At 51.6% G+C, this 25,621-nt stretch overlaps 1 protein-coding gene across 2 annotated transcripts in view; it reads right to left on the bottom strand.

Moving 5' to 3' along the window:
* LOC127223216 (nuclear factor of activated T-cells, cytoplasmic 2) overlaps positions 1-25,621 on the bottom strand; it is a 56,668-nt gene that overhangs the window by 18,485 nt on the left and 12,562 nt on the right. For both annotated transcript variants that reach the window (XM_051185722.1, XM_051185719.1), the window contains exons 3-6: positions 25,227-25,367; positions 11,758-11,813; positions 11,215-11,341; positions 8,752-9,447 (exon numbers count right to left, since the gene is read on the bottom strand). In XM_051185722.1, the coding sequence (XP_051041679.1) occupies positions 8,752-9,447; positions 11,215-11,341; positions 11,758-11,813; positions 25,227-25,367 (1,020 nt within the window). The remainder of the gene's footprint in view (positions 1-8,751; positions 9,448-11,214; positions 11,342-11,757; positions 11,814-25,226; positions 25,368-25,621) is intronic.

The raw sequence follows: 25,621 nt of genomic DNA, 5'->3' as shown, positions 1-25,621 counted from the left end.
AGCTCTACTAAGCTGGGATGAGGCCACCTGAAGTCACACAGCTCCCAATGAGGACACACCACCTCCTGTGTGATAGGTAGCCTTTTGGTTATGGGGAGCCGGCCATACCTCTCAAACTGCTTGCTAACACAAACAACTTCTAGAGGCAGAGGACTAGGCCGAACCTCCCCAGTGGAACAATAGAGGCAGAAATAAACTGGGCCAGGAGAAACTCTACAGGACAAGCCACCACATTCATGCTTCTTGCAGTAAAAATGGTTGACTAAATGCTGGGATAGGCCCATCCTTACGACACATTTGGCGGCGGCTATTTTATAGAGGAGCAATAGAGCTATGAGAACAAAGGCAGCTACTCTCCAGCTAATTCTAATGCAAACATGTGATAAAATCACCAAAGCAAACAAGACGGGCTGGGAGATGGTTCGGCGTAAGTTCCTCTGCACAAGCACGAGGACCCAGAACCCACGGAAAGTCTAGACGCGCCAGCATACATCAGCACCCCAGTCCTAGGAGGACAGGTGGGTCCCTGGGGTTTGCCCGCCAGCCAGATTAGTGAGCTCTAGGTTTAGTGAGAGACCCTGAGTCAAAAATGACAAGCGAGAGAGGAGAAGACTTGGGTGTTGACCCTCTGGCCTCCATGACACTAGAGCACATATACACAGAGAGGGAGAGAGAAACTTTCTAAGGGGTCCCCAGCCATAAGGAGGAAGGCAGCAGGCTGACAGAGGCCGTGGGGGCATCCAAGGTCCTGACCTGTGCAGGTCCTGCCTTAGATAGCCACAGGGGGTCAGTGATGTCCCTGAAGTGAATCACAAATTTAAATGCCTATGGGTCCCCAAGGGATGTGTCCAAGGCCAGTCAAGTACAGGACAACCAACAGATGGTGTGAAGCTAAGGAGCCCAGCCCCAGCCCCCCGCCATATGCAGAAGGAGAGCGATGGGCGTGTGGGTGTAGTGAGCCGCTGCTGTCTATATATTATTCTGCCTGGGTTCGGTTTTGCCTTTGACTCCTGATGCAGTGAATGGAACGTGGGCAGAAAGGAGCCAGATCATTGGCTTTTGTAAGGGGCCTGGAAATCTATTTTCTGTACAATTCCCAACTTCTTTAACATATTTTTCAGGCTAACTACACCCAGGGAACATCAGCGGGCCACCCCTTTCCCACATCCAAGAGCTAACTACAACGCAATCCATGAGTTAGGAAGACGGGGAGAGATCTAGTTAATTAGTTTGGTATCAATTCATCAGTAAAGCTGAGAATTCGAAAGTCCCCAACAACCTCCAGAAATCTGCAAGCGCCAGCTGCTGGCCATTTAACAGGCACCCTACGCTCCTCTATCTATGCAACAGAACCTCCACTTTGTCCAGAATTTTAGAAAACCAGTGGCCAGGGAGTGTCCTTCCAGCTTTTCTGGGACAGCAGGACCAAAAGGCCACAGATGAAACTCATTTGGTAGTTCACAGCTGGTTCTTTAGTTCAAAGAGCCTGCACCCAAGGGTCCTGCCACAAGCCAAGCTGGCTGCCCCACACTGGATGCAATGTGACCCAGGGGCTGCCTGTTCAGCTCACCTACCCAGAGATCTAGTTTCAGGGAGTATAGGGGGTAAAACAGACGTCAGGCCAAGCCCAACAGGCTTTGTGACTAAGGACCAGAACAGACACCCCGTACCCCCAACCCTGAGTGTCTTCCGCTTTACCTACAGACACAGAACGGACGGTGCAGACGAGCAAAGCAGGCCGGGCCCTCTTCCTTTGTAAACGGTCTCAATGTGACTGGATCCCCAGATCAATAAAAAATTAAAGAGGTGTCAAAAACACCGTGGGAAGGAGCCAACTTGATGGTTTAGTCATTTCCCAAGACACAAGCCCTTCTCCAGGTGCTAAGATCAAGTCCAGTGCATCCAGGGCAAGAAGCAAGTCCAACAGCATGGTAGAGGGCAAAGCCCAAAGCCCAAACCCAAACAGCAGCTCTATGGGATGGATAAAAACTGCGCATTCTTCACAACAGAGGCACAGGGTGAGGGCTAAGCCCCTGGGAAAACGAAACTCCACCAGCTGCCCAGAGTGAATTTACTGGTGGGGAAAAAAAAAAAAAAAAAAAAAAAAAGAGCAGAGAAAGAATAGAAGAGAGATTCTGCTAACTGCTGACCAGTCAGTTCCTAGCCTTGGGCCATTAACTCACTTTTTGGGGGTGTGCTTTTCCGTAGAGAAGTAGGCTACAGCTAGAGCAGATATCTGACAGAAATAAATAGATATTTACATGTTACATAAACACACAAGATTACTTCAGCTGTGATCTGGGAGATAGAGGCCCGGCACAAGCTACAACACTATATGCAGTGACACCCCAATTTCCCCCGGAGTGGCTGTAGCCACTGCTCAAGGGTGTTCATGGAGACAAAGAGGCATCTGGGCCTTTCTGTATCTGTCCTGATAGGAACTGAAGTGTAGAGAGGTCTCTGTGACATTTGCTAAATGATGAGCTACCCATTCCTTTTGCCCAGCTGACCCCCCTTTCCCACTGTGACTGCAAGAAGATGGCCTGTGGGGAGGTAGGCGGCTCACGTGACTCATAATGAGAGACACAGATGCGTATGGGGAATGGCCGTCTTGGTTCTCCATGCTGGGCGCCATCTGCTCATGGAGGCCCTGTTACTCTGGCATGCAGACTGAGTGGACAGCCGCTCTGGGAAAGACCTTCTATGGTCTGGTGTCTTTTCACCTCCAAAGGCAAGAGCCCATCCTACGAAAACATCTACCCTGCAGAATCCAAGACAGAGGTAGAGCTTGCCCAAGTCTGGCAGCAGCAGCTGGAAGGCAGCTTCATCGTGTGAGCCAGTAGCACGGAGTACACAGAGAATGGACTGAAAGGTCTAAGCGGCACAACCATGGGCATGGGGGACTAACGGGGCCGGGTGGAGGTACACGGAGGCACAAAACTGAGCCACTGCCGGGAAGGGGAGATTCAGGGCCACTACAGGCTCAGTTAAGTGATCCAAAAAGGAACCCCACCAACTCTGGGTTTGTCCACGCACAGGTGGGGTTTTCTGAACTTTGGAACTTTCTAAGGAGCCTTGGCTGGACTGACAAGAGAAAGCCTGGCAAGATGAGAGGGATTCAGGCTGAGTCAACCTCGAGGCCCTTCTTTAAAGCTCAGCTTCTCTCCTGATAGCTGCACGGCCCAGAGTCCATTGGCCTATGACCATGCTGCTGTTACTGGGGGTGAGGGAGAAGGACCTGACCAGTGTGGCTAACTGCTTTCCACGCTTGCAGGTCCCTGTCGTAGACCTTACAGGGTACCGGCAGATGGTGCACTGGGTAACGTGCTGGCCATGCAAGTGTGAGGACCTGAGTTCGAATCTAAAAAAAGAAAACCACAGAAGGAGTGGTAGTGCATACTTGTGATCCCAGCATTCCTACAGAGATGGAAGGGAGAGGCACACCCCAGAAGCTGGAGGGCAGGTAGCCTGGACTACACAGCTGAGAATAACAGAGACCCTATCTCCAGTAAGGTAGAAGGTGAGGATGCACACCCAAGGATGTCCTCTGACCTCCACACACGGTGTACACACACACACACACACACACACACACACCTTCCTGGGAAAGCTCCCATTTCTCTTTTGGAATCATCTTGAGCATCAGAAGCCATTTTCATCACAGAGAGGTTATGGAGGACACATATCCAGGCAGGAACCCCAATCAGAACCTCCAGACCCAATAGGCCCCAAACCAAGACTGGAAGCATGATCCACAACTGGCCCTGCTTGCCATGGGCAGACGTGTAAGACACCCTGTCCTCCATGTTCATGACAGCGAGTGATCTCACAGCGCCCGAGCACAGGGGTGTGTGTGCTATTCCTTCTGTAGAAGGTGAGGGACTCGGATTAGCTGGGTTCACGGTCCAGGACCCAAGGCAGAAGTTCCCAAGGTGAACGACACTGTCCCCGAGGCACTGGCAATGCCCTTTTCAAGGGAAGGTTCTCATACTGTGCCGGGCTGTGCTACATAAACACAGTCTGAGACTAAGAAAACGACATCAAAAGTAGAAAGAGGGACAGGGGACATAGCCCAGGGGTAGAGCACTTGCCTAGCACGTGCCCCAGTACACACCCCCACACACAGAGCATTCTGTGAAGATCCAGGCTGTAATTTGGGGGTGGCCCACTTGTAACACTACACTATTGATTTGGGGGTGGGTGTTAGTACAGCTCAATATTTAAATGTAGCAGGGAATACTGTTTTCATCCAGGCAGTGTTGACAGTTCATGCATTTCCTATAAAGAACAAGAGCTGAACAGCTTTCAAAACAGGGCTTCCACACCCATAGACGTTTGCTCACACGCAAGCACAATGTAGGCTGTCCCCCCAGGTCACCTCCAGGCTCCAGCTGGCACCAGACCACATCCTCTCTCCTCAGGAGGGAGAAAGACATCTAGGATGCCTGTTGAGTTGCGCCCCCACAGTCTCCCTGTGGCTGAGACCCAAGGGCACACCCATGCCCCCAGGGCCTGTGGCGGACTTGGTGGTGAGTTGGCCTGATGACCCTCAAACCACAGTTCAGCTGTGGCCTCAACATGGCTCCCAGGAGGAGTCATCAATGGTGAGAGTCACAGGTGACAGATAGTCACCTCTGAGTCCCCCTTCTCTGGCATCACTCCCAAGGGCCTGCATCCAGGCACACAACCACAGCCACACTGCATTCACACTAAGGAGGTGGCGGAGGTGACAACACTCTTGTCCTACTTTGGCACTTCTAGACACATCTCGAACAACCCAACTTGGGGAAAGATGCTACATCATCTCCTTCCTGCTAGAGAGTCACCTTCACCAAAGCCAGCTGTGTCTAAAATGCGTGAGTATCCCCAGGCCCACACTCCGAGATTCTCAGACTGCAGATCCTACTGGGCCCTATGAATACTGGGTGTTATCTAAGTGTACAAACCCATGAAAACTAAACCACTAACAATAAAACAAAACAAAACAAAAACAAAAACAAAAAACCCCAAAAAACTACTATAGGAAAAATTGTGATTGTGTAAAACTATTTCTTTCCAGAATTTTCCACTTAATATTTTGGACTGAAGTTGAACAGAAGAACCTGAAACTGAAGATAAGGGAGGTAACTATAAACTTGTGGTTGCCCTGGAAACAACTTGACTGTCTCCTTCCAATTCTTGCCTCCCTCACGTCTGTTTCTCAAAGGCAGCCAGAGCCACCTTCTCCAAAAAATACCCAGAGCATTGCTGCAGAGAACCCCTAACCCCACCTGCTGCTCTGACCTCAGAGTCACCATCACCTGCTGTCCCCACCCCACCCCCAAATGCTCTTCCTTCAGATCTTCCCGAGGCAGTGCCATCCTCCAGCTGCCCCAAGCCAAGGCTTTGTTTCTTATCCCTCCCACAAAAGCCTAGGACAGTGCCTGGCTCAGGAAGCAGCCAGCAAATACTTGGGGGTCTGGGCATGAACGGTGGGGGAGATCAGAGGCCAAGGACCAAGGTGGATGAAGTGTAAAGGCAGGGGGAGCTCAAGGGCATGGAGAAGGGATGGGGGAGGGACTCGGTTGCTGGACCAGCTGCCTTATGCAGCCTGAACTGCCCAGGTACAATCTGAGGCTTTAGGGAGACAGTAGGTCCATGAGCCAGGACGAATCAGGTCAGTGTCACAGACGACATGTCAAGCGCAGAGGAAGGGGACCTGCCGCACCCAGAATGTCACTCATTTCCCCTTTCAAGGAGACTTTTGCCAGCATCTTTAACCACCAGAGTAAGAAAAGCAGATGAACAGGCCCTATAAGGAGCAGGCTCAAAACAGGCAAGAGCATGCAGAAGAGGGACACACAGCAAGGCACTTGGTCACACGACAAGCTTGGAGACACTGGGGTGTGGAGCTCCTTGGACCCAGGGGAGAGGCTGGGCAAACTTCCAAGGTCAATATTTGCCTTTGTGCAGAGACTCATGTCTGCTGTCTCCTGCTCACACATTGCCAGTGTGTGGCCTATGTTCTGGGGTGCCAGCTCTGGCTTTAGGGAGAGGGACCCTTTTTAATGACAACTGAAAGGACCTGAAACCCAGTCACCCTCAGGCAGATAGAAGCATGTCTTGAGTCTATCTGTCTGCTTTAAACCCCAAACAACAGATCAAGAACCCCATACCACCGAGGAGGTGTGCAGGGTCCTGCGTACAGGGCCAGCCAGGCCTCTCCCGAGGACCCGAAGCCCTGGCAACCAAGGGACAAACTGCACCCACATTTTCTGAGTTCACTCTGGAGCACAGCAGGCCACACCAAGCAGAGCTTTGGGTACACAGCAAGCCAAGCACCAAATGAACTGGCCAGGGACACCTTGCTGCCTTGGGGACACATGGCTCAACCCAGGGAGACAAGGCATAAATGGAGAAGCCTGAGCATAGTATTTGAGGGACCAGCTGGGCTGCAGGACCAGACCTGCTGTGGGCCAGGCCACACCTCTAGGACAGGGTGTCCTCTAGGCTGACAGAGGACAGAGACGGCGGAAGGACTGTCCTCAAAGTGTGTAGCGCATTGCTGTCTAGGAAGTGCTAGGGCACCTCCTGGCCTTACAGATTTTTTTTTTTTTTTTTTTTTTTTTTTTTTTTTAATGTCAACCAGGACAGTCAAGGCTCTGAGAAGTTCTGCAACAACCCAACCTTTTCACCTTCGAAATCCACAGAACCCTTCCTACACAGGATCCTTCCCAGTTGTGGGGGAGGGGTGGTCACAAACACTGTGAAGAGGCTGCAGTGGAAGCCATCTGTGCTGAAATCTCTCCACGTCTGAGGGCTGGATCATGTTGGGTGAGGGGAGCTCACCCCAACACACCTGTGAGCCTGCCTGTACCTAGAAAGCCACCTCCAAAGGCCCCATAGGGCCCCCAAACCCAGCTGCTTCCTCTGTAACAGGAGCCACCCCATGTGTACATGTATGGCTGTGGCGGACCGGGTGACCTCCTCTGACGCACCGAGGCGTCTACCTGCAGTTCTGTAGCTGAGGTGACTAGCATTCGTCTTTAATGCAAGATGATGGTAGGATGGGACGGGCCCACACCTCTCTGCTCCCAGAGACCATACCAACCCTTCCCAGAGGCTGCTGGGAAACACCTGCCCTGTTCAGACACGAATCCCTAAAGCACCTTGCCTCCTACGGGGTCAGTCACCTGCCTCTACGTGGAGTGAGGCCAGTTACACTCAGGGCTCTGGGAACTGCTACCATTGGCTCTGTTGACAACTCTTTACAGCAATCAGCAAGACTGGCAGTCATCCAATGTGTAACATTCACGGACGGAGTGTGCCCAGGCCATCTCAGAGCAGTCCCTCCCTGCTGCACTTGACCCCCAGGCTCCTTCGCATTGTTAGCAGGTTGGTCTGCCCAGGCACGCAAGGCAACACTTTATTAATTGTCCCAAAAGATCTTTGCTCGAAGAGGTTTGACTGTGGGTGATAATTCCATCGCAGAGATGAGATCTTTGCTGACAGATGCTGTCAGAAGTCTCAGAACACCCGGGTAGCCAGGCTGGACAGGACTTCAAAGACTCTGGGCAAACAGCATAATTTCCTGTCACCCACGTGTCTGCAATCAGTCCTGGGTCTCCATGGTAACCACAGCACCTATTCTAGAGCTCCCCACCTTCCTTCCTGTTGGGCCCCTGGGGCCAACTTTAAGGGGTAGGTAAGTTGGACATCCCCAATCCAAAAATCTAAAATGCTCTAAGATCCCAACTTGAGTGTCAAAATGATCTCAGGAAGTTTCAGATTCTGCATGTCTCCAGATTTCAGATTAGGGGGTTAGGGAGGCAATACAGCGTTACAGGATATCCCCAAATCCAGACCACCTTTGGTCCTGGATGCTCTGGGTGTGGGACACTCCACTGTGTATCAGTTGCTACTGTGCATGAACTGCGAGCTGGGGCCGGGGGTTGGGAGCAGCTCACCATTTGGTGTTCCTTTCTCCACTTTAGAAACCACCATCCCAGATTTCTGATCTCCTGGAGCCTCAAAGGGGAGAGAAGTCTTTTCTACCCGCTCCGGCCCCTCTGCCTTCAGGTGAGTGTGGCCTTCCTCTGAGAGCCCAACCAACCCCTGCCTCAGCTGCTCTGACAAGCCATGTCTCTGTGCAGGCCATGTGCCCACAAGCTGCGGGTACCTTCACACAAAGCCTCCTTCCATCCCCTCCTTGCCATCAGCAGAGCTCGTCCCAGCGGAAACCCATGGCTACCCCCCATCAATGGTCTCTGTGTCCAGGCAGCACGTGCCAGAGCCGCCAGCAGCCCCCATTCATGCTCCGGATAGAGCCCCTTTCAAAGCTATGCTCCCTCCTCACTCTCGGCCCCTCCCCCATGCGCAGAAGAGGGCCACAAAGTGGGGCTTTCCTCCACAGGAAAGGAAGGAGTCTCCCACCCTTCTGCTTTCCTGTCGTCCATCTAACTCTGGCCACTAAAAGACTATGGAAGCGGTGAAACGGACCCAGTTCATGACCTCAGGGGACACTCCAGGGGCCAGAACTCCCTTCACTGGCCTTTTCTATTAGAGGGGTGGGAGAGGACACCTGTGGCTGCTGGCACTCACTCCCAAGCTCCCGCAGGGACACGGGGCATGTGTGATACTAAAGGTTATCTTCTATCAGCCCGCAACTTAAAATGGAAATACTAAGGCCCAAGGAGGTGGCAGGGTGCACTGGGCTGTCTGGGGAGGGGGGGTCTTTCGGAATGGGGACCCTGAGCAGGCACAGCTTCTTACCGTCATCCAGGTAGGTCTGGTCCAGATTCTGTTCCTGTTTGACTGTCACTCCAGTGGGCACAGCGTCCTTCTGGTCACTGACTGGGGGTCCGTTTTTGGTAGCTCTTTGGCTCAGGGCAGTCTGTTGTTGGATGACTGTGGGGTAGGAGCCTGGGCTCAGCCTCTGGCCTTGGTTGACGGGAGGAGGGCCAGGCCTGGCAGAGCTGGGGCCAAAGTTCTCACAGTACATGATATGCTGAAACTCCTGGTGCCCCCCGCCACGAAGCTGCTGGTTGGTGGGTGAGTAGTGAATCACGGGGGAGGCCTGCTGGCTGGCCGAGGATGTGTGTGGCAGGGTGGAGCCCTGGCCCTGGCCCTGAGATCCGGCATGCACCAGCACAGAGCGGTGGGCGTCAGCCAGACCCAAGGGCGCTGCCAGGAGGGCCGGCTGCTGGTAGCCCAGTAGACCCGGGCTCAGGCTCTTGTTCCTCTGGTAGAGAGCTGCCGCAGGGCTCTGCTGCTGGTAGCGGGCATCAGGGGATGAGAGCCCTGAGCGGAACTGTTGGCAGGGGGCCATGGTAGCCACAAGGCAGGAGGGGGACTCGGCCAGCATTGGGTGCTGTGGGTAATATGGCTGGGGCCCCAGGCCTCCATGGGCAGGGCTGCAGATCAGAGATGGGTCATACTCGTCATTGGGCTCCGTCTTGATGGCAGGGACTGTGGGAGAGAAAAGCTGCGGCAATCATGGCTACCCTTGAGTGTGTGTCGAGGAGAACAGCGGCTGGAAGCCTGGCTTTGGGGCCCAGAGGGTGGGGGCATGGCTGGTCTGTCACTCGTTAGCCTTGGGCCACCAGATGCCCCCCTGCAATTGTGAAAGCTGACCTTGGCATTGCCCTTGAAATACAGCCCTTCCCAGCTGTGGATGGGGAGAGGAAGCTGCGCAGCCTTATCCCCCAAGGCGGGAGCTGAGAGGAGAAAGTGTGTGGTGACCCCCTCCCCTCGACCCACGTGTCCCCATCATCTCCCTGCTGTGTTTCCTCCGTCCACACAGTCAGTGATGTTCAATTTTCACTGCCTTCTTGGCAGGATCTAGAGTCACCTGGGAGACACGCCTCTGGGTGTGTCTGAAGGAGTTTCTACATGGGGTGAGCGTGAAGGCCCACCCTGGACGAGGCAGCAACATCCCATGGGCTGGGTCCTAGACTGAAGAAAAAGCATCCATCTCGCTCTTTCCTGGCTGTGATACATGTGACCAGCCACCTCCGGCCCCTGCTGTCATACCTCCGGGAAAGGTGGTACCCCCTCTAAATGTCAAAATAAAACCTTTGCCCTTTATATTGCTTTTGTCAGGCACCGTTCATAGCAAGGAGAAAAGCAGGTGACACCTTCCAAACATCCTCCCTAAGCGTCACCAGGTTAGGGAGGGGGGACAGCTACTCAAATGAGAGAGACCACTGTCACCAAGAGTGAATGGAACAGCCTCCCGAGAGTCAGGGCTGGAGGAAGCCAGCAGGACTACAATTCCGACTCCAGGTCCCCAAGACCACTTCTGCAAATGCCATTCAAAGGGCAGCGCCTCAGTTCTGGACAGCTAGAGGCCTGAGGGGTGGACCTTGCTGGGGCTCCATTCCACCAGCGGAAGGCTGATGCTCAGCCCGGGGAGGTCTCACTACTGCAGACGAGGGGAGACAACCGCCTCCCTGCGGAAGGAGCTGCTACGCATGCAGAGCTTGTACGAGGTTCCCCCTGCAGCACTGGGACCCATGGAATGCCCCTCTGCTCCTGACAGCATGTCACATCAGTCCCCACGGTGGCACCCTCATAGGAACCACACACCTCTACCATGCACCCCGCTGAAATTGAGTCCATCAAGGCCACATGTGTGGACCAGTCAGGGACAGTGTGGCACTGGAGGTTTCAGGGCAGGGATTACGGGTTTATACGCCAGTGGGCCTTCCCTAGCCTGAAGGGGTGTGTAGGTGGGGGCTTTCCCAAGGGTGAGTCAATTTATTCTGCTAGAGTTACTTAATCTATCAGTTGTCTTGGAGTTGTCACTGGAAGCACTCTATGAGGATAGTTCCGCTTTCTCGGGCATATAGAATTTCATGAATGAGACCTTCTGGTCTGGGTGTGCCTGGGTGTGCCTCACTCAGGTGGCTGCATCCGTGTGGGGACAGTCAAGGACCCTGGGAGTTCCAGAGCATGTCCTCCTTGACCCTGAATGTGCTCAAACCTAAGACAGGGAGGAGCAGCAAGAGATGTCTGCTTGTTGTCTGTCTGCAAATGTCTGTACCCAGTACCAAGGACAACGTGGCTGACAATGGCAGCTGGCACCTGGCATCAGTGGCTCACACAGGGACGTGCCTTCCAACACAAGAGAAAGCCGAGGCTCAGAGGGGTAACCCAGCTGGGAGCAGACCTTGGGCATCCAGAGCCCTGGCCAGTGCTGTCTGTGAACCTGGGGAGTCAGGGAGAATGTCTCACCTGGGTGGTAGGTAAAGTGCTGTGGCTGACTTCGTTTTCTCTTCCCGTTGATGACGTAGAAGTTCACTTTCACGGGTACTCGGATGTGCTTGTTCTGATACTCAGGGATCTCAACAAAAAGCATGTTCTAGAAGGAAGCAGTTGTCGTGAACTTGACCACATACAGCAACACAGGATTCCTACCCAGATCCCAACCAAATCTGCCCAGGCCCACCCATAGCAGGCCATCTGGCTTTGTTCCCCACATTTACAGAGCAATATGATCGAAGGGAATTTAGCTTTTTATCCCAGCAAGGAAAGTTGGTCTAGAAAAGACTGTGAAGATGTCATGGTCACAAACCAGAGGGCCCAGGGCTCCCTAGGTGGCCAGCTCACTAAGTGCAGTTTGTACTTGCTGAGTAACTAAGAAGTTCACTGTGGGGGCGAGGGCAGGAGGGGGGAGGAGGGAGAGTGGGAAGGAGAGACAGAGGGGGGAGGGAGGAGGGACAGGGGACAAAGACCTCATCAGGGACTCTGAGCTCTGGGGGCATCTTGGGGGCTTACAGGCTGGCTCTTGTCTTTATCCACTGTGGCTTCCATCTCCCAAACCTGCTGCCCATCTGGAAAATACAAAAACAACAGCCTTTGAAGGAACCAGAAGTCAACAACGTAAGACAGAGCCATGACCCACACTCTCCTTCATATCCCTTTAGTCAGGTGTGTCCGTGTGCAGGCATGCGTGTGGTGAGGGATAGGGAGGGAGGGAATGTATGTACATGTGTGAGGATGTGTATATGCGAGAGAGGATTGTGTGTGTGAAAAGAGTTGTGTATGTGTGACACAGTTATGTGTGTGAGAGAGTAGTGTGTGTGAGAGTTGTGTGTGTGACACAGTTATGTGTATGAGAGAGTTGTGTGTGTGAGAGTTGTGTGTGAGAGAGAGTTGTATGTGAGAGTTGTGTGTGAGTTGTGTGTATGAGAGAGTTGTGTGTGTGAGAGTTGTGTGTGTGAGTTGTGTATGTGAGAGAGTTGTGTGTGTGAGTTGTGTGTGAGAGTTGTGCGTGTGTGAGTTGTGTGTGTGTGAGTTGTGTGTGAGAGAGAGTTGTGTGTGAGAGTTGTGTGTGAGTTGTGTGTGCGAGAGTTGTGTGTGAGTTGTGTGTGTGAGAGAGTTGTGTGTGTGAGTTGTGTATGAGAGTTGTGTGTGAGAGTTGTGTGTGTGAGAGAGTTGTGTGTGAGAGAGAGTTGTGTGTGAGAGTTGTGTGTGAGAGAGAGTTGTGTGTGAGAGTTGTGTGTGAGAGAGTTGTGTGTGTGAGTTGTGTGTGAGTTGTGTGTGAGAGTTGTGTGTGAGAGAGTTGTGTATGAGAGAGTTGTGTGTGAGAGAGTTGTGTGTGAGAGAGTTGTGTGTGTGAGTTGTGTGTGAGTTGTGTGTGAGAGAGAGTTGTGTGTGTGAGAGTTGTGTGTGTGTGAGTTGTGTGTGAGAGAGTTGTGTATGAGAGAGTTGTGTGTGAGAGTTGTGTGTGAGAGAGAGTTGTGTGTGTGAGAGAGAGTTGTGTGTGTGAGTTGTGTGTGAGTTGTGTGTGAGAGAGTTGTGTGTGTGAGAGAGTTGTGTGTGAGAGAGTTGTGTGTGTGAGTTGTGTGTGAGTTGTGTGTGAGAGTTGTGTGTGTGAGAGTTGTGTGTGAGTTGTGTGTGTGAGTTGTGTGTGAGAGTTGTGTGTGAGAGTTGTGTGTGAGAGAGTTGTGTGTGTGAGTTGTGTGTGAGTTGTGTATGAGAGAGTTGTGTGTGAGAGAGAGTTGTGTGTGTGAGTTGTGTGTGAGTTGTGTATGAGAGAGTTGTGTGTGTGAGTTGTGTGTGAGAGAGTTGTGTGTGTGAGAGACAGTGTGTGAGAGATAGTGTGTGCTTGAGAGGTGCGTGTTATGTGTGTTTGAGAGAGCGGGGATGGGGTGGGGGAGTGTGTGCATCCACACATTCAAATGGTTTTTACAGGAGAAAACTTAGGTGTAAACAAGCCAAAACAACTTGGAGGGACCACACACTCCACCACCATAATCTACTCCAAACGGCCATTTCTCTTTCTTAGAATCAAGTCTCTGTCCTCCATGGCACCTAATCACATTTGTCTATTTCCAAAAGGTCCCCAGTCCCGTGGCTGTCTCTGAAGCCTCGTTATGGTCCTGGCTTGTCACCAATGTCCCCTCGTCTAAGAACCCACTCTAAATCAGGACAGGACAGGTGGCTTGAGGGTGCCTGCCTCATGGGTCACCAGGAGGGGAGGGAACCCTAAGCCCACTCCATGCTCCCATGTGAGTCACGACAGCAACGAGACCACTTTGCTCAGCAGTGGCCTCTCCTCAGGGGCAGAGGGCCGATGATTCCGCCAGCAAACAAAACTCTTTATTTTCAAACTATAGACTTCTCTCCTGACCACCTCCACTGACCGCTGGGCAGTCTTCACTGAAACAAAACATTTCCATGAGGGCTTCCAGGGTGTTTGTGGAGCGTGAATGCTGAAGGATATTAAATAGTTTTATGAGAAAGGGAACATTCTCGGAGCTAGTAAACGCTAGGAAAATGCTGAGTCAAAGTGCAAGGTTTCCTTGACATGGCAGAGGGTCCAGCATGCTCACTACAGTGGGCTGCGAGACAGAGCACACCCTAACATCTGGCCTTCTTGCTGGAGCAAGCTGTCAGTGTCTGCTGTAATCACTTAGGGCCCCCAACTCTGAGGGTTGGCCAGAAAGATGTGGGCTGTGAGCAACGTTTGAACTTTGAACTTACTGGACTAGGAACACTCCCCCCCCCCCAAGCAAAAAAAACAAAAAAAAACAAAAAAAAACCCCACAACCTAACAATTGCTACAAAGCAGGTGTGATTGGAGGTTCTTGCAGCAAGGGATAAGCTGGAGTGCTAGGTAGCAGCAGGGGTTCGGTCTTGGCTTTGTGGTTCAATGAGGTACAATTCTGAACTTGGACTCTAGCAGCCACATGAAAGGGCAGGTATGGCCACACTTGTGCCTGTCACCCCAGTGCTGTAGGAAAGAATACAGGGCGGTCTCTGAGGCTCACCAGCTGCCAGTCCAGCTCTAGGCTCAGTGAGACGCCCCAGACAAAACAATAAGGTAGAATGTGATAATCAGGTCACCCAAAGTCGTCCTCTGGCTGCTACCATGGCGCACACACACACACACACACACACACACACACACACACACACACACACACACACACACAGGTAACAGAGGAAGGTGAGTATAGCCATTCTTCCTGGTCTTAGATCCCAAAGCAAGGGACCAGGTGACAAGTCTTGGCTGTCTATTTACCACACTATAAAGGAAAACAATAGCCATAATGGTATATACAAAAATATTATTATGTGTAATGACTGCTGAGAGACCAGGAGAAGTCACTCCAGGAGAAATGGTGACCAAACAGACACCAAAGGCACCTGGCCAGAAGCTATCAATACTCAGCTCTGCAGTGTGCGAAGGTCCAGACAGAACTAGTCAGGGGTTATCCTCAAGTTTATGCCAAAGACGGGCCCAAGGTCATTGACAGAGACCTAGGCTGCACAGCCAGGCTCTGTGGGTCCCAACCTTGGTCACTGACTGCAGCGTGAATGCTGAGCCAGAGGGCCGCGTGGGACCCAGTAAGGGGTGTCCCTCTCGTCCAGCCTCTCACTCCATGAGCTCAATCACACATGAGCATCACTGCTTGGATGAGCACTGGGGAGTCTGAGATAGGGGCTAGCCCAGGCTACAGAGTGACTCTCAGAAAAGACAAAACGGACAGAGAGGCAAGGAAGAAGGGGAGGGACGCCGTTGGCTGGGTTTCAGAGCTCACCCTTGGGAGGTACAGACGGAATTCCTGGAAGAACTGTCAAGAGTTGGACTGCCCCTGCATCTGTGGCAGAGGAAACACTGACCCAGAAGGCGGCAGTGTTCACGGAACGGTATCACATAGGTTATGACTGGTGAGTTCTTTATGGACCCAGGAGAAAGGACAGAGGCCTCACCCTTCACTAATGGGCATGACTACCCAAGGAGCTGGAGTACAGCCTGGAAGTGAGTCCACTCAACGCCATCAGAAGGGGAACCTAAGGCACGCGGGAAACATGTGTAAAGATACAAGCTATTGGACAGTGGAGCCCAAGGGAACGAGCTTCCACAGGCTCACCTCACTCTCCAGGTTCATGTCCTGCCGTGTGGCCCTCGAGTGGTAGGTAAATCTCTCTGTGCTTTAGTTTCCTCCAAGAATCGGGTTGAGTATTAAAACAGGCAGTTCTAAAAAAATGTTCAGTCAAAAGCTCAGGCCACCATGGGTGTCACCACCACTCTACATTAGAATTCGGGTTCTCACACTAGCCTCCAGAGAAAGAGAATTGGCTGGATTCCTATCTCAGGTTTTTGGGAGTGGGGTCTTATTATGCTGCATTCTTTTCTCAATGAATAGTGGAACTCACAGATAAGGACTGGCTGGATCCAATACGGCAGGCTGTAACCAATAAAGGAAGGAAGGTCAGACAAGTGAGTGGATAGACAGGTGGATGGATGGATGGGTGTGTGGATGAGTAAGTAGGAGGATGGATTGAGGGACAGATTATGGGTGGATGATGGATACATGAATGGATAAGTAGATGGATGGGTAAGGAAGGGTGAGTGAGTGGGTAGAAAATGGAGATGTGGGCGGGTGGATGGATGGGTGGATAAATGTGAATGTGGTAAATGATGGGTAAATATTTGGATGGGTGAGTAAACAGATGGGTGGGTGTGTGAGTGAGTAGGTGAATGGATGGGTGGACGGACAGATGGGTGGATGGTGGATGGACAGATGGATGGGTCAGTGAATGAACAGACGGGAGGATGGGTGGGTGGATAAATGAATGGTTGGTTGATTGGACAGATGGGTGGAGAGATGAATGGATGGGTGGATGGATAGATGGGAAGGTAAACATCAGCTATGCCAGTACTGGGAAGCCCTTAGAATAAGGTAGGTTTATATTTTCCTAACTGGAAAATACACCCTGATTTTATTAAGAAGCAACCTGGCTCAGTACCTACAGACCATCTTATGAGTCTATATATAAACATGGCTGTTTGGATATCGGCAACTACAGGTAATGGGGTGTGTGCTGACCTGTGATCCCAGTGCTTGGCAGATAGAGGCAGGAAGATGGTGGGTTCCAGAACAGGCTCACACACACACACACACACACACACACACACACACACACACACACACACATATATATATAGCTGGACCCTGTCTCAAAAGCAAAACCCTAAAAAGAAGGGCGCCTGGGCTCCCACGTCACACTTCTAACGGTGCTAGCTGAGGGGAGATTATAGTGACACCTGTCTGGGTCCTGTCATTCAACACATGTGGGATTGTGATGCTGGCTTTAGCCTACTTGCATTTTAATCTTTTTTTTTTTTTTTTTAAACTGAGACAAGTAAGTACTCATGTAACCTGGCTGGCTTCCAACTCTGTATGTAAATGAAGACGGCCTTGAACTCCCGGCTCTCCTGTTTCCTCCAATGACAGGGTTGCAGGCATATGCCACCATGAGCAATCTATGCTTCGCTGGAGGTGAAATCAAGGTCTCATCCACGCTGATGAGCTCTCTACCAACTGAGCTGCATTCCCAGTCCCTTAACCTTTTATTTTTTTCTTTAACCTAAAAACTTTTCCTAAGAAAAATGTATACAGCAGCTATCTGCTGGCCTGCCTGTCCACAGGCACCCTGAGGGCCACAGTCATAGCTGGGTGCTCGGCATAGATTCTGGTTCTGGTCCGTTCAGGGCTAGGGACAGGGAAAATATCCTCCTGCCCTCCAGGGGTTACTCAGACTGAGAGGCAGCCCCTGGGATCTTACCAGAAATCATGACAGAGTCTCAAAGGTCCTCATTCTCCTGGAAAGGGGACTCTGACTCTGCCCCTTGTCCCTCCTCGAGCTCATAGCCACTTCACCCTGCCCCTGCTCTCCATGACTCTCAGAGCCACCCAGCCTTCCCCAGGCTTTCATGTCACAGCTGTTGTAGCTCCTGCCACGGAACAGAAGCTGGGGAAGGGGCAGGGGACATGGGGGCAGATGAGAAACCATACTTCATGTGACTTAATCACCAGGGTACTCTATGGGGCCTCGGGCCAGCGTCTTGAACTCTCCAGTTCCCAACCCCACTGCAAGCCTGGGGCTCTGTGTACCTGAGCCTGTGGAACAGACCTGAGAGATCCACATGCATACCTGCAGCCCTGAGATGAAATAAAGGACATGGTCTTTGGACCGTGTTTGGGGGACTCCTCTCCATGCCTACAGGCCCCAGAAGAGGCGACTCTCTCGGGTGCTCCTCACCCCATCATCCACAGGGCCGATCCCCATGGCAGTCTGGGCTCCTGGACAGATCCTCTGGCCTGTGACTCTCCCCATCAGGGTCTAGGCAGCCTCCTCTCCCTCTTTTAGGGCTCTGCTCAGAGCTATCTCTTCTGGAAAGTTCCTTTCTGACTTCTCTGCCCAGAGTTGCCAGCCGGCACCAATGAAAGCAGGGGTGAAGGGTCACACGGACTTCAGAACATCAAGTTCCACCTTCCACGACCATGCATGACCCTCTCTTGTTGCTGCCCGGGATGCAGGTATGAGAGCAGCTCAACGCTTGGCTGAGGGTCACAGCAAGCAGGTTCCCTGCACCCCCAGCCCTTCTGCAGACTCCATGCCATGTTTACAAACAAGCCTGAAGTGTTACACACACACACACACACACACACACACACACACACACACACACACCTTATCTGTTGTACTGTCTTTGACACACAATAGGTGTTCAATAAATACCCAAGGGTGGATGAGAAAGCCCCAGGGCCAAGTGAGTAGAGAAGCCTGCCTTCCACAGAGGCCCTTTGAGCTTTGGCTTGCCCCCACCCTCCTGCAGCCGCTGTCCTCAGGGCTGAGCATCATCTACTAACAACTCTGCAGATTGCAGTTGCCAGGCCCTTTGGGAACCAGGAAATTGGGGTTTGGGGCCCTGCCCTCCACTGCTAAGTTCTGATACCTCAAGGAAGTCTGTGGACAGCTATGTGACTCAGCACCCCCATCCGTGGAGGGGGAAGGGAGGGAGCTGCCATCACCCCAGCTCTGCTGGGCAAGGATGACAGAATCTGAAGGCTCTCCATGTGAAACGGAGAGAATGTCCACTGTGTCAGGAGAGATGATTCTGATAGCCAAGAAAGCAATGGGTGCTGCCTCATAGACTCCACGTGGAGAGGTCAGAACTCCAGGAGGGCAGCCGATGCCTTCAGAGCATCCATGGTGTACCTGTACTTGCAATCTATCTCCTGATTATGGTAAAACACTATTAACCCCATTTTAGAGTTTGGGAAACTGAATCCCAAGGACACAGAAGAGGACATATTTTGATAGACACTCTAAAAGCTAAGCCACTGACCAGCAGGGAGGCTCACAGAGATGCAGAGATGGTTGGCATCAAGGATGGTTTTTTGTTTGTTTGTTTGTTTTGTCTTTGGTTTTTTTTTTCTTATTATGTGTTTTCCATTTTTTGACATTTTTGGGTAGGGTATTATGGAGCCCAAAAAGCCTAGAACTTGTTTCATAGCTAAGAGTAACCTTGAACTTCTGATCTTCCCACGTTTACCTTCAAAGGACTAGCATTACATGTGTGTACCAACATGCCTGAATTAGTGATTAGCCAGCTCTGGGGATGGAACACAGTGCTCCATGCATGTTAGGCAAGTGCTCTACCAACTCAGCCACATCCAGTTCCCTCTTCCCAAGCACTGGGACAAGAGGCATGTACCCTTCAACTCAAGTTAACCAGGAAACTCCTTCCTTTGTAGCCTCTTTCCAAGATTCCACACAGGCTGAGGGTGCGCGAGTCAGGACGCATCTCAGGGAAAGTGGCCCAAGTAGGAGAAGGGACAAGAGGCTGATCTGCACAGGGAGACAGGAGGCGCGGGCACACATGCAGCTGTCTGAAAAGCCTTTTCTGTCTCCAGCGAGGCTTCAGAACTGCTGTCTGGCCTCTGTCTTTGGAGGGGGTTGAGAGAGTGTTTGACACTGGCCATGAGTGAATCACCGAGGGCAAAGGTCTCCTGAGCCTTAGTCATGACATCCAGCTTGGAGTCCGGTTTCCTCCCAGCCTGGGCTCAGTACTGTTCAGAGAAGCCCACCCAGGCCCCAGCCTACACTCCAGGGAGAACAGGTGCGCAAAGGGTTGTTGATAAACTACCTCGAATTCTCTCATCATGCTCATTCCCAGAAAAAATATTTTCTGAGCAAAAATGTTTCAGAATGTATTTTAAGCACATACATAATTCTATTTATTAAACAAAGCCCAAACGACAGAGCCTTTGGGAACCTGGGAGCAATAAAGTGAGTCACGCTGGCTTTGGTGACTCAGTGGGAACGAGGGGATTCCACCGCCTACGCCTCCTCTTGAAAAAAAAAAAAAAACCAATAATTTGCCTTCTCGACAGGTGACGGGAGTCTCTGCCATCAGACTGCGCCAAGAAAACCATCCAACAAAACAAGAAACCCATTTCAAAAAATTTTAGTTGTAGAGCTGAGTAATTCAATGTGGGATCCTGTCCAGCCTACACCCCCGCAGGACACAGAGAGTCCGGGAGTGGCTTGGCTGGGGCCAGGGGCCTGAATTAAGAAGGACCTACCAGCTAAAGAATTCCAAAACCCTGTGTCACATGGAGGAACCTTCCAAAACACTGGACCGCGCCAGCCTTGAGAGTCACTGGGAGCCATGGTAACCCTGTCTCCTCAACCAGGACCATTTGTGTTTTTGTGTCCTTAGATTTTTTCCTGTTTTGCAATGTTTTGCTGGGACCCCCGGCTCTGCCCAAGGCCAGGGGCCAGGGGCCAGGGTTCCTACTGAGGGCAGGAACAGCCTGGACTTCCCTGGAAGGCTGTGCGTCTTTTATTTTGCAGAGTGCATGGGAACAGAACTGCCCCTGGTCAATCTCTTGACTTCTCTTTGACATGACAGGAGAAATCACTCCAGAGAGCAGGTAAATACCACTCTAGGGTTCCAGATCTTTCCCCACTTGGCTAACCCAGGGTCCCCAATTTGATATCTTTGAGCCTCAGTCACCTTGTCTGTAAAATGGGCATAGCTCGGGCACTGTTCCTTCAGCATGACATACACACACACTTAGTATTCACAGAGACTATTCTAGAAGTTGAGAGAGCAGCGGGAAACAGTGAGTGCCTGCCCCCAAGGAGCCAGTCTAGTGTGGGGACCACTGGATCTCAGAGACAGCAGAGACAAAGGAAACACACTGGGTACCACTGGGGGTCAAAGCATATCATTGGATCAGGACGAGGGTTTGAGCCATGAAGGTTTGAGCAAAAAACGCTTCTCAAGGAAAGGGGCTTCTAAGTAAGTAATAGGAGACACCACGGGTAAAGGAACAGGGGAAGAATATTACAAAGCCAACAGCACATGCCAAGGTCCTGGGACATGAAGAAGCATGGAGCATCCGGAGACAGAATGAAGAGGGTTTCTCTGCAGCCAGGAAAACCAGGGGGAGAGGTGATCAGCTGGGATCAGAGGGATGGGCAAATGCAGTCTCACGGGTCCCTGCAAGTCCTATGAGGAATTAAAAATAGTACAAAACTCATAATAATCCTTATTAAGACTGCCGCTATAAATAGAACCACACTTTCCAAAACATGGGGCTCTCCTAACTCCAGCACCCCACAGCCCCTCTGCTCGCTGTTTTTCCACCTCCTCAGCTCGTCCCTCTTGATGGAGTGGAAAGTGCCAAGCCTGTTTTAGCGGACAGCTATAAAAAGCATGCTGAGGTTCCCGGTGCCGATGACCAAACCCTGCTGCTAAGATTAGCCCGAAGCTGTCACCTTTCCTAATGAGAACAGCAGCTGGGATTCCCCTGCCTTGGAAAACTTCAGCCGTCCACCCTGTATGCTGTGCCTACTGGCCAAGTGTCCATGGAGATGGACACAGGACCAGTTTTGGAAAAACCAACTTCAGTTACATGGATCTCCCTTGCAGGCAGTGAACCCTCGGGGTCAAAAGAGCAAGCTTTGCACCTTGCAAATTATCAAGGTCCCCGTGCCAGGGATGACAGGAGCCACACAGCCCTCTCAGGGAAGCCCACTTCTTGGGGGATACCCTCCCTGGTCCCTGGGATCCTGAAGATGGTGTGGGAAACTCTGGGCAATGATATCATACCAACAACTCTGCAGAACTCAGGGCTCTCCATCTCTACAACCCGGTTCAAGTCCATGCTCCGGGAGACAAAGATCTCAGACAAATCACCCCAGGTCTGGGTTTTTATAGACCCTGGATCCACACTGCCTGGTACCACATGTGTGGCCTTTATCTGATGTTTCTGTGCTTGGTCTCACTGTAGAACTTGGGGAAGAGTAGCTCACTTGGAGGGCTATCATGGGAATCAGATTGGCTAGCCTTGGCAAATGCTTAGACCAGAGCTTGGCTCAGGACTAGGGAATGTTGCTTTTGAAAGTCTCCTGGCTCTCTGGGGGAACTCTTCGGTCTTCCCTTGCAACATGTAATAACAAAACGAAAGAACGGTTTCTTCGGCTTCCAATCACGGGTCAGAGCCCGTCCTTTCATGGAGGGCACAGAGGCAGGAACCTGAGGCAGCTGGTCAGCCAGCACCCGTAACCAAGAGGAAAGAAGTAAGTGCACCATGCTGCCGTTTGTTTCTTACGTGCAGGCAGCTGTTTTTATTTCACTCCTGTGCTACTCACGACGTTTGCCTCCTTCCACATTAGGATGGTATTCCACAGACATGTCACTCAGCCTGATCTAGAGAAGTCCTCATTAAAACTCTCTTTCTGCCTGGCCATGGTGGCACGGGTCTTTAATCCCAGCACTCAGGAGGCAGAGGCAGGTAGAACTCTGAGTTCGAGGACAGCCTGGTCCGCAGAGTGAGTTCCAGGACAGCCAGGGCTACAGAGTGAAAACCTGTCTTGAAAAACCAAACCAAACAAACAAAAACCCTCTTCCCAGGTGATTCTAGCTTGTGACAGGGTGACACTAAAAACTAACCATCACACAGTCTGACCTCAAAGCCTGGGCTTGGGTCCATGCACATGACAGCCCCACCCCCATCTCCCAAGCCTGTCCAACTCAAACCCACACACAGACAACATGTGTCTCACACGAGGCATGTCGCCAGAGCTCTGAGGAGGCTGGAGGGCCACAAAGACAACCACAGGTGTTCAATGTCCACAAGCTGTGATCTCAGGGCACATGACTTCCATTTGCCCCCCTACTCCAGGGGCAAGAGTGATGTGCCAGTTTACAGAGGGAGGCCAAACCACAGGCGGAGGCTATATACGGTCTATGGGTGACGGACCCGACCTTTGACTGTCAGCTTAATAATAACGGCATAATAATAACTCAGCATGCTGAGTTAGATGGGAAATGTGCCATTATGATTGTTCCCACTGGCTCGACTTGACTTTTCAAGGCCAAATGCTTCCCATGGTGAGGTCAAGGTGTGGCTGGCTCTGGAAACCAAGAGGGTTGCACAGCAGCCAACTGTTGTTGGATAGTACTTTAGTACACTGTGAAGATGTGTCTCTGTTTAACTTCATTTGCCAAGGCACCTTCTGATTGGTTTAATAAAGAGCTGAATGGCCAATAGCTAGGCAGGAGAGGATAGGCATCTCTTCCAGGAAGAAAAAGGAACTCAGGGTAGAATCTGATTTGCCAGCTAGACACAGAGAAAGTGCGATGTACAGTATGGAGGAGAGGTAACAAGCCATGTGGCAGAATATAGATTAACAGAAGTAGGCGAATTTAAGTTATGAGAGCTAGTTGGGAACAAGCCCAAGTTAAGGGCAAGCTTTCATAATTAATAAATAATCTTTGTGTCATTATTTGGAAGCTGGAAGTCCATTTACAGCTAGTGACACTCAGTCAGTACTGGCTCACTCATTCTGGAAGCAGTTTATCAAAGCTATTGGCCCAGACACCTGGAATTTGCTGGCAGCCCCCAGCAAGAGGTCCCAACATCCGGTCCTTTCTTAGATGTTCCTGTCACCACAGAGGGTCTGTCACTCTGAACATGAGAAACAAACGTTTGTGTCTTATTAGCTTTCTCCCCCTTAGAGTGTTCGTGTTGTCGATATTCACAACCGGCCTGAGAATAGCATCCTGATCCTGGAGATGCTTCCAACCTGGGGATACGCGGTTACCTGGGTGTTTACGCCTCGGGTTACTTGCATCCACTCAGGCAGCCTATCACCTCACTGTGCTGTGATGGTTAATATTGTCAGCTTGACAAGACCTAGAATCAACTAAGGGGCAAGTCTCCAGCTGTGTCTGTGAGGGGCGATCTAGACAAGGCTAAATGGGATGGGAGATCCACTTAACTGCCTGACCAGATTAAGAGAAGACCAGGCTGAGCACCATTTCCTGACTGCAGATGCAGTGTGGCGAGCTGCTTGTGACAGGCTGGACCCTTTAACTGTGAGCCAAAGCAAGCCCATCCTTCAGTTGTTTTTGTTAAGGAAGCCATCACTGCAAAGGGGAAAGGAACTAAGCCTTGGGCCCAGACCAAATAGAACCATGTCTCTGCCTGGGTTACACAATCTCCATATAAAGGAAATGGGCTGATAACACACTATAAGATGTACCCCATCTGCTTATAGCCAGGTTCCGAGAGGCCAGGAACATCGGCACAAACGTCCATGCAGCAAAAAACCATGGATGAAAATAGGGACACGGAAATGCAGAGAGACTTGACCAGCGGAGTCCTGTGGGTCAGCCCCGGCCTCCCACCTGCCCCCTGCTCTGAAAGAGCACTCCAGTAGGGCTCATGCGTGTGTGTGTGTGTGTGTGTGTGCGCGTGTGTGTGTGCGCGTGCGTGTGTGTGTGCGCGTGCGTGTGTGTGTGTGTGTGTGTGTGTGTGTGTGTGTGTGTGTGTGTGTGTGATAGGCAGCAGGTCATATGCCCTAACACTCACTTCTGTTCTTTTCCTACCTCCCCAGGGACCTCTAAGCCATGTTGCTGATTTGCCACCAGGGTCAGTTCTGCCTATCAGGACAAACTGGACAGTGACAGTAGGCATTTCAGTCATCAGGATTAGGGCAGAGCTCAGAGCACCAGGTGGGGGAGCCGGGACGCTGGGAACAAGCTCCGCTCCGCTCACAGAGGGCTGCACCACTATCCTCCAGCTGTGTCTGGGAAAGGACTTGACCGTAAGCCCCTCCCACCTGGGGGCAGGCCATGTTGTCACTTTTACTTTCACTTCACCCCAGGGTGTCTTCTGTCCCCAGGACCACCTAGACACAGGTGCCTAGGGCAGGCACACCCATTGCCCAAACCCGAGGCTTTTCACGGAATTTGCTCTGTGTCCCCTTCTGCTGTGATAGCAACAGGGCTTCCCGCATCTGTTTGCTGCTATCCGTGTCCCCACTGGAAGCTATCCCATGAGTCATCTAATCACAAGATTATAACAGAGACCTCAATGCTACCTTAGCGCGGCTCTGCCACTCCATCTAGGCCCATGGCTGTCCACTCCTAGACACCTTCCCTTCGACAGATGAGACTCGGTTTGTCTAAGGAGGTCCAGAGTCCACCTGACCCAACACTCGCCTTTCCAAAAGGGGACCCACACTCCAACTCAGCCTCCTCCCAAGATGCTCTTCCTATGCAACAAACCTCAGTGGCAAAGTGCCCACTTTGCAATGGCCTTAGAGACCCCACCGCCCACTTCAGTGCAGCAAAGCTCTTGGTTTCTCCTCTTAGAAATAGGAGAAGGTATTTTTTAAACTGTTTGCCTGTGTGAGGAAAATATATCAAAGCAAAAACAAGGGTGATTAAAGCAGAGACACGTTTAGTCTCCACGGAAACATCCAAGGACCAATTCAAGCATGTCAGCCACATCAATGGTGACCTGTGTGGCTGTGGGTCACTGGAGAGTCAGCCAGAACAGGAAGTTACCCAACAGGCCGAGTGTGGTGTGCGGCTCACTTCTGTCTGGCTCAGAGAAGCAAGAGAAAGCGAAGAAGCAACTGACCTGTGGTCTTCTCCATGAACACAACCTTAGACTCAGCCGTAAAGTTCTGGCCCGTGAGGATCATCTGCTGGCCCCCGTAGACCAGGCAGCTGTCCACATCTTGTCTCTCCACCATGGGCAGCTCGTGGGCAGAGCGCTGAGCTGAGGGCAAGAGGAAAAGAACACCGTGACCCAGAGAAATCTGTTCCAGAGACGCAGCAGAAAGGGTGGGAATGGAGGCCCAAGCGGGACCTCCAAACATCACACCCTTGGAAGAGCTGCAAGCCACTCAAGCCAATTTGTCCTCATGATGCACCATTTGCTTGAACCCAGGCTGTCTTCCCTGCAGGAGAGGCAGCCTTTGTGCAGCCCACACCCTAAACATGGTCTCCGGTACTCAAATTGCTTAATTTTTT

This window comes from Phodopus roborovskii, unplaced genomic scaffold (genome assembly GCF_943737965.1).
Source record: "Phodopus roborovskii unplaced genomic scaffold, PHOROB, whole genome shotgun sequence".
NCBI lineage: Eukaryota > Metazoa > Chordata > Mammalia > Rodentia > Cricetidae > Phodopus > Phodopus roborovskii.
This window is presented reverse-complemented; position numbering and strand designations above follow the sequence as displayed.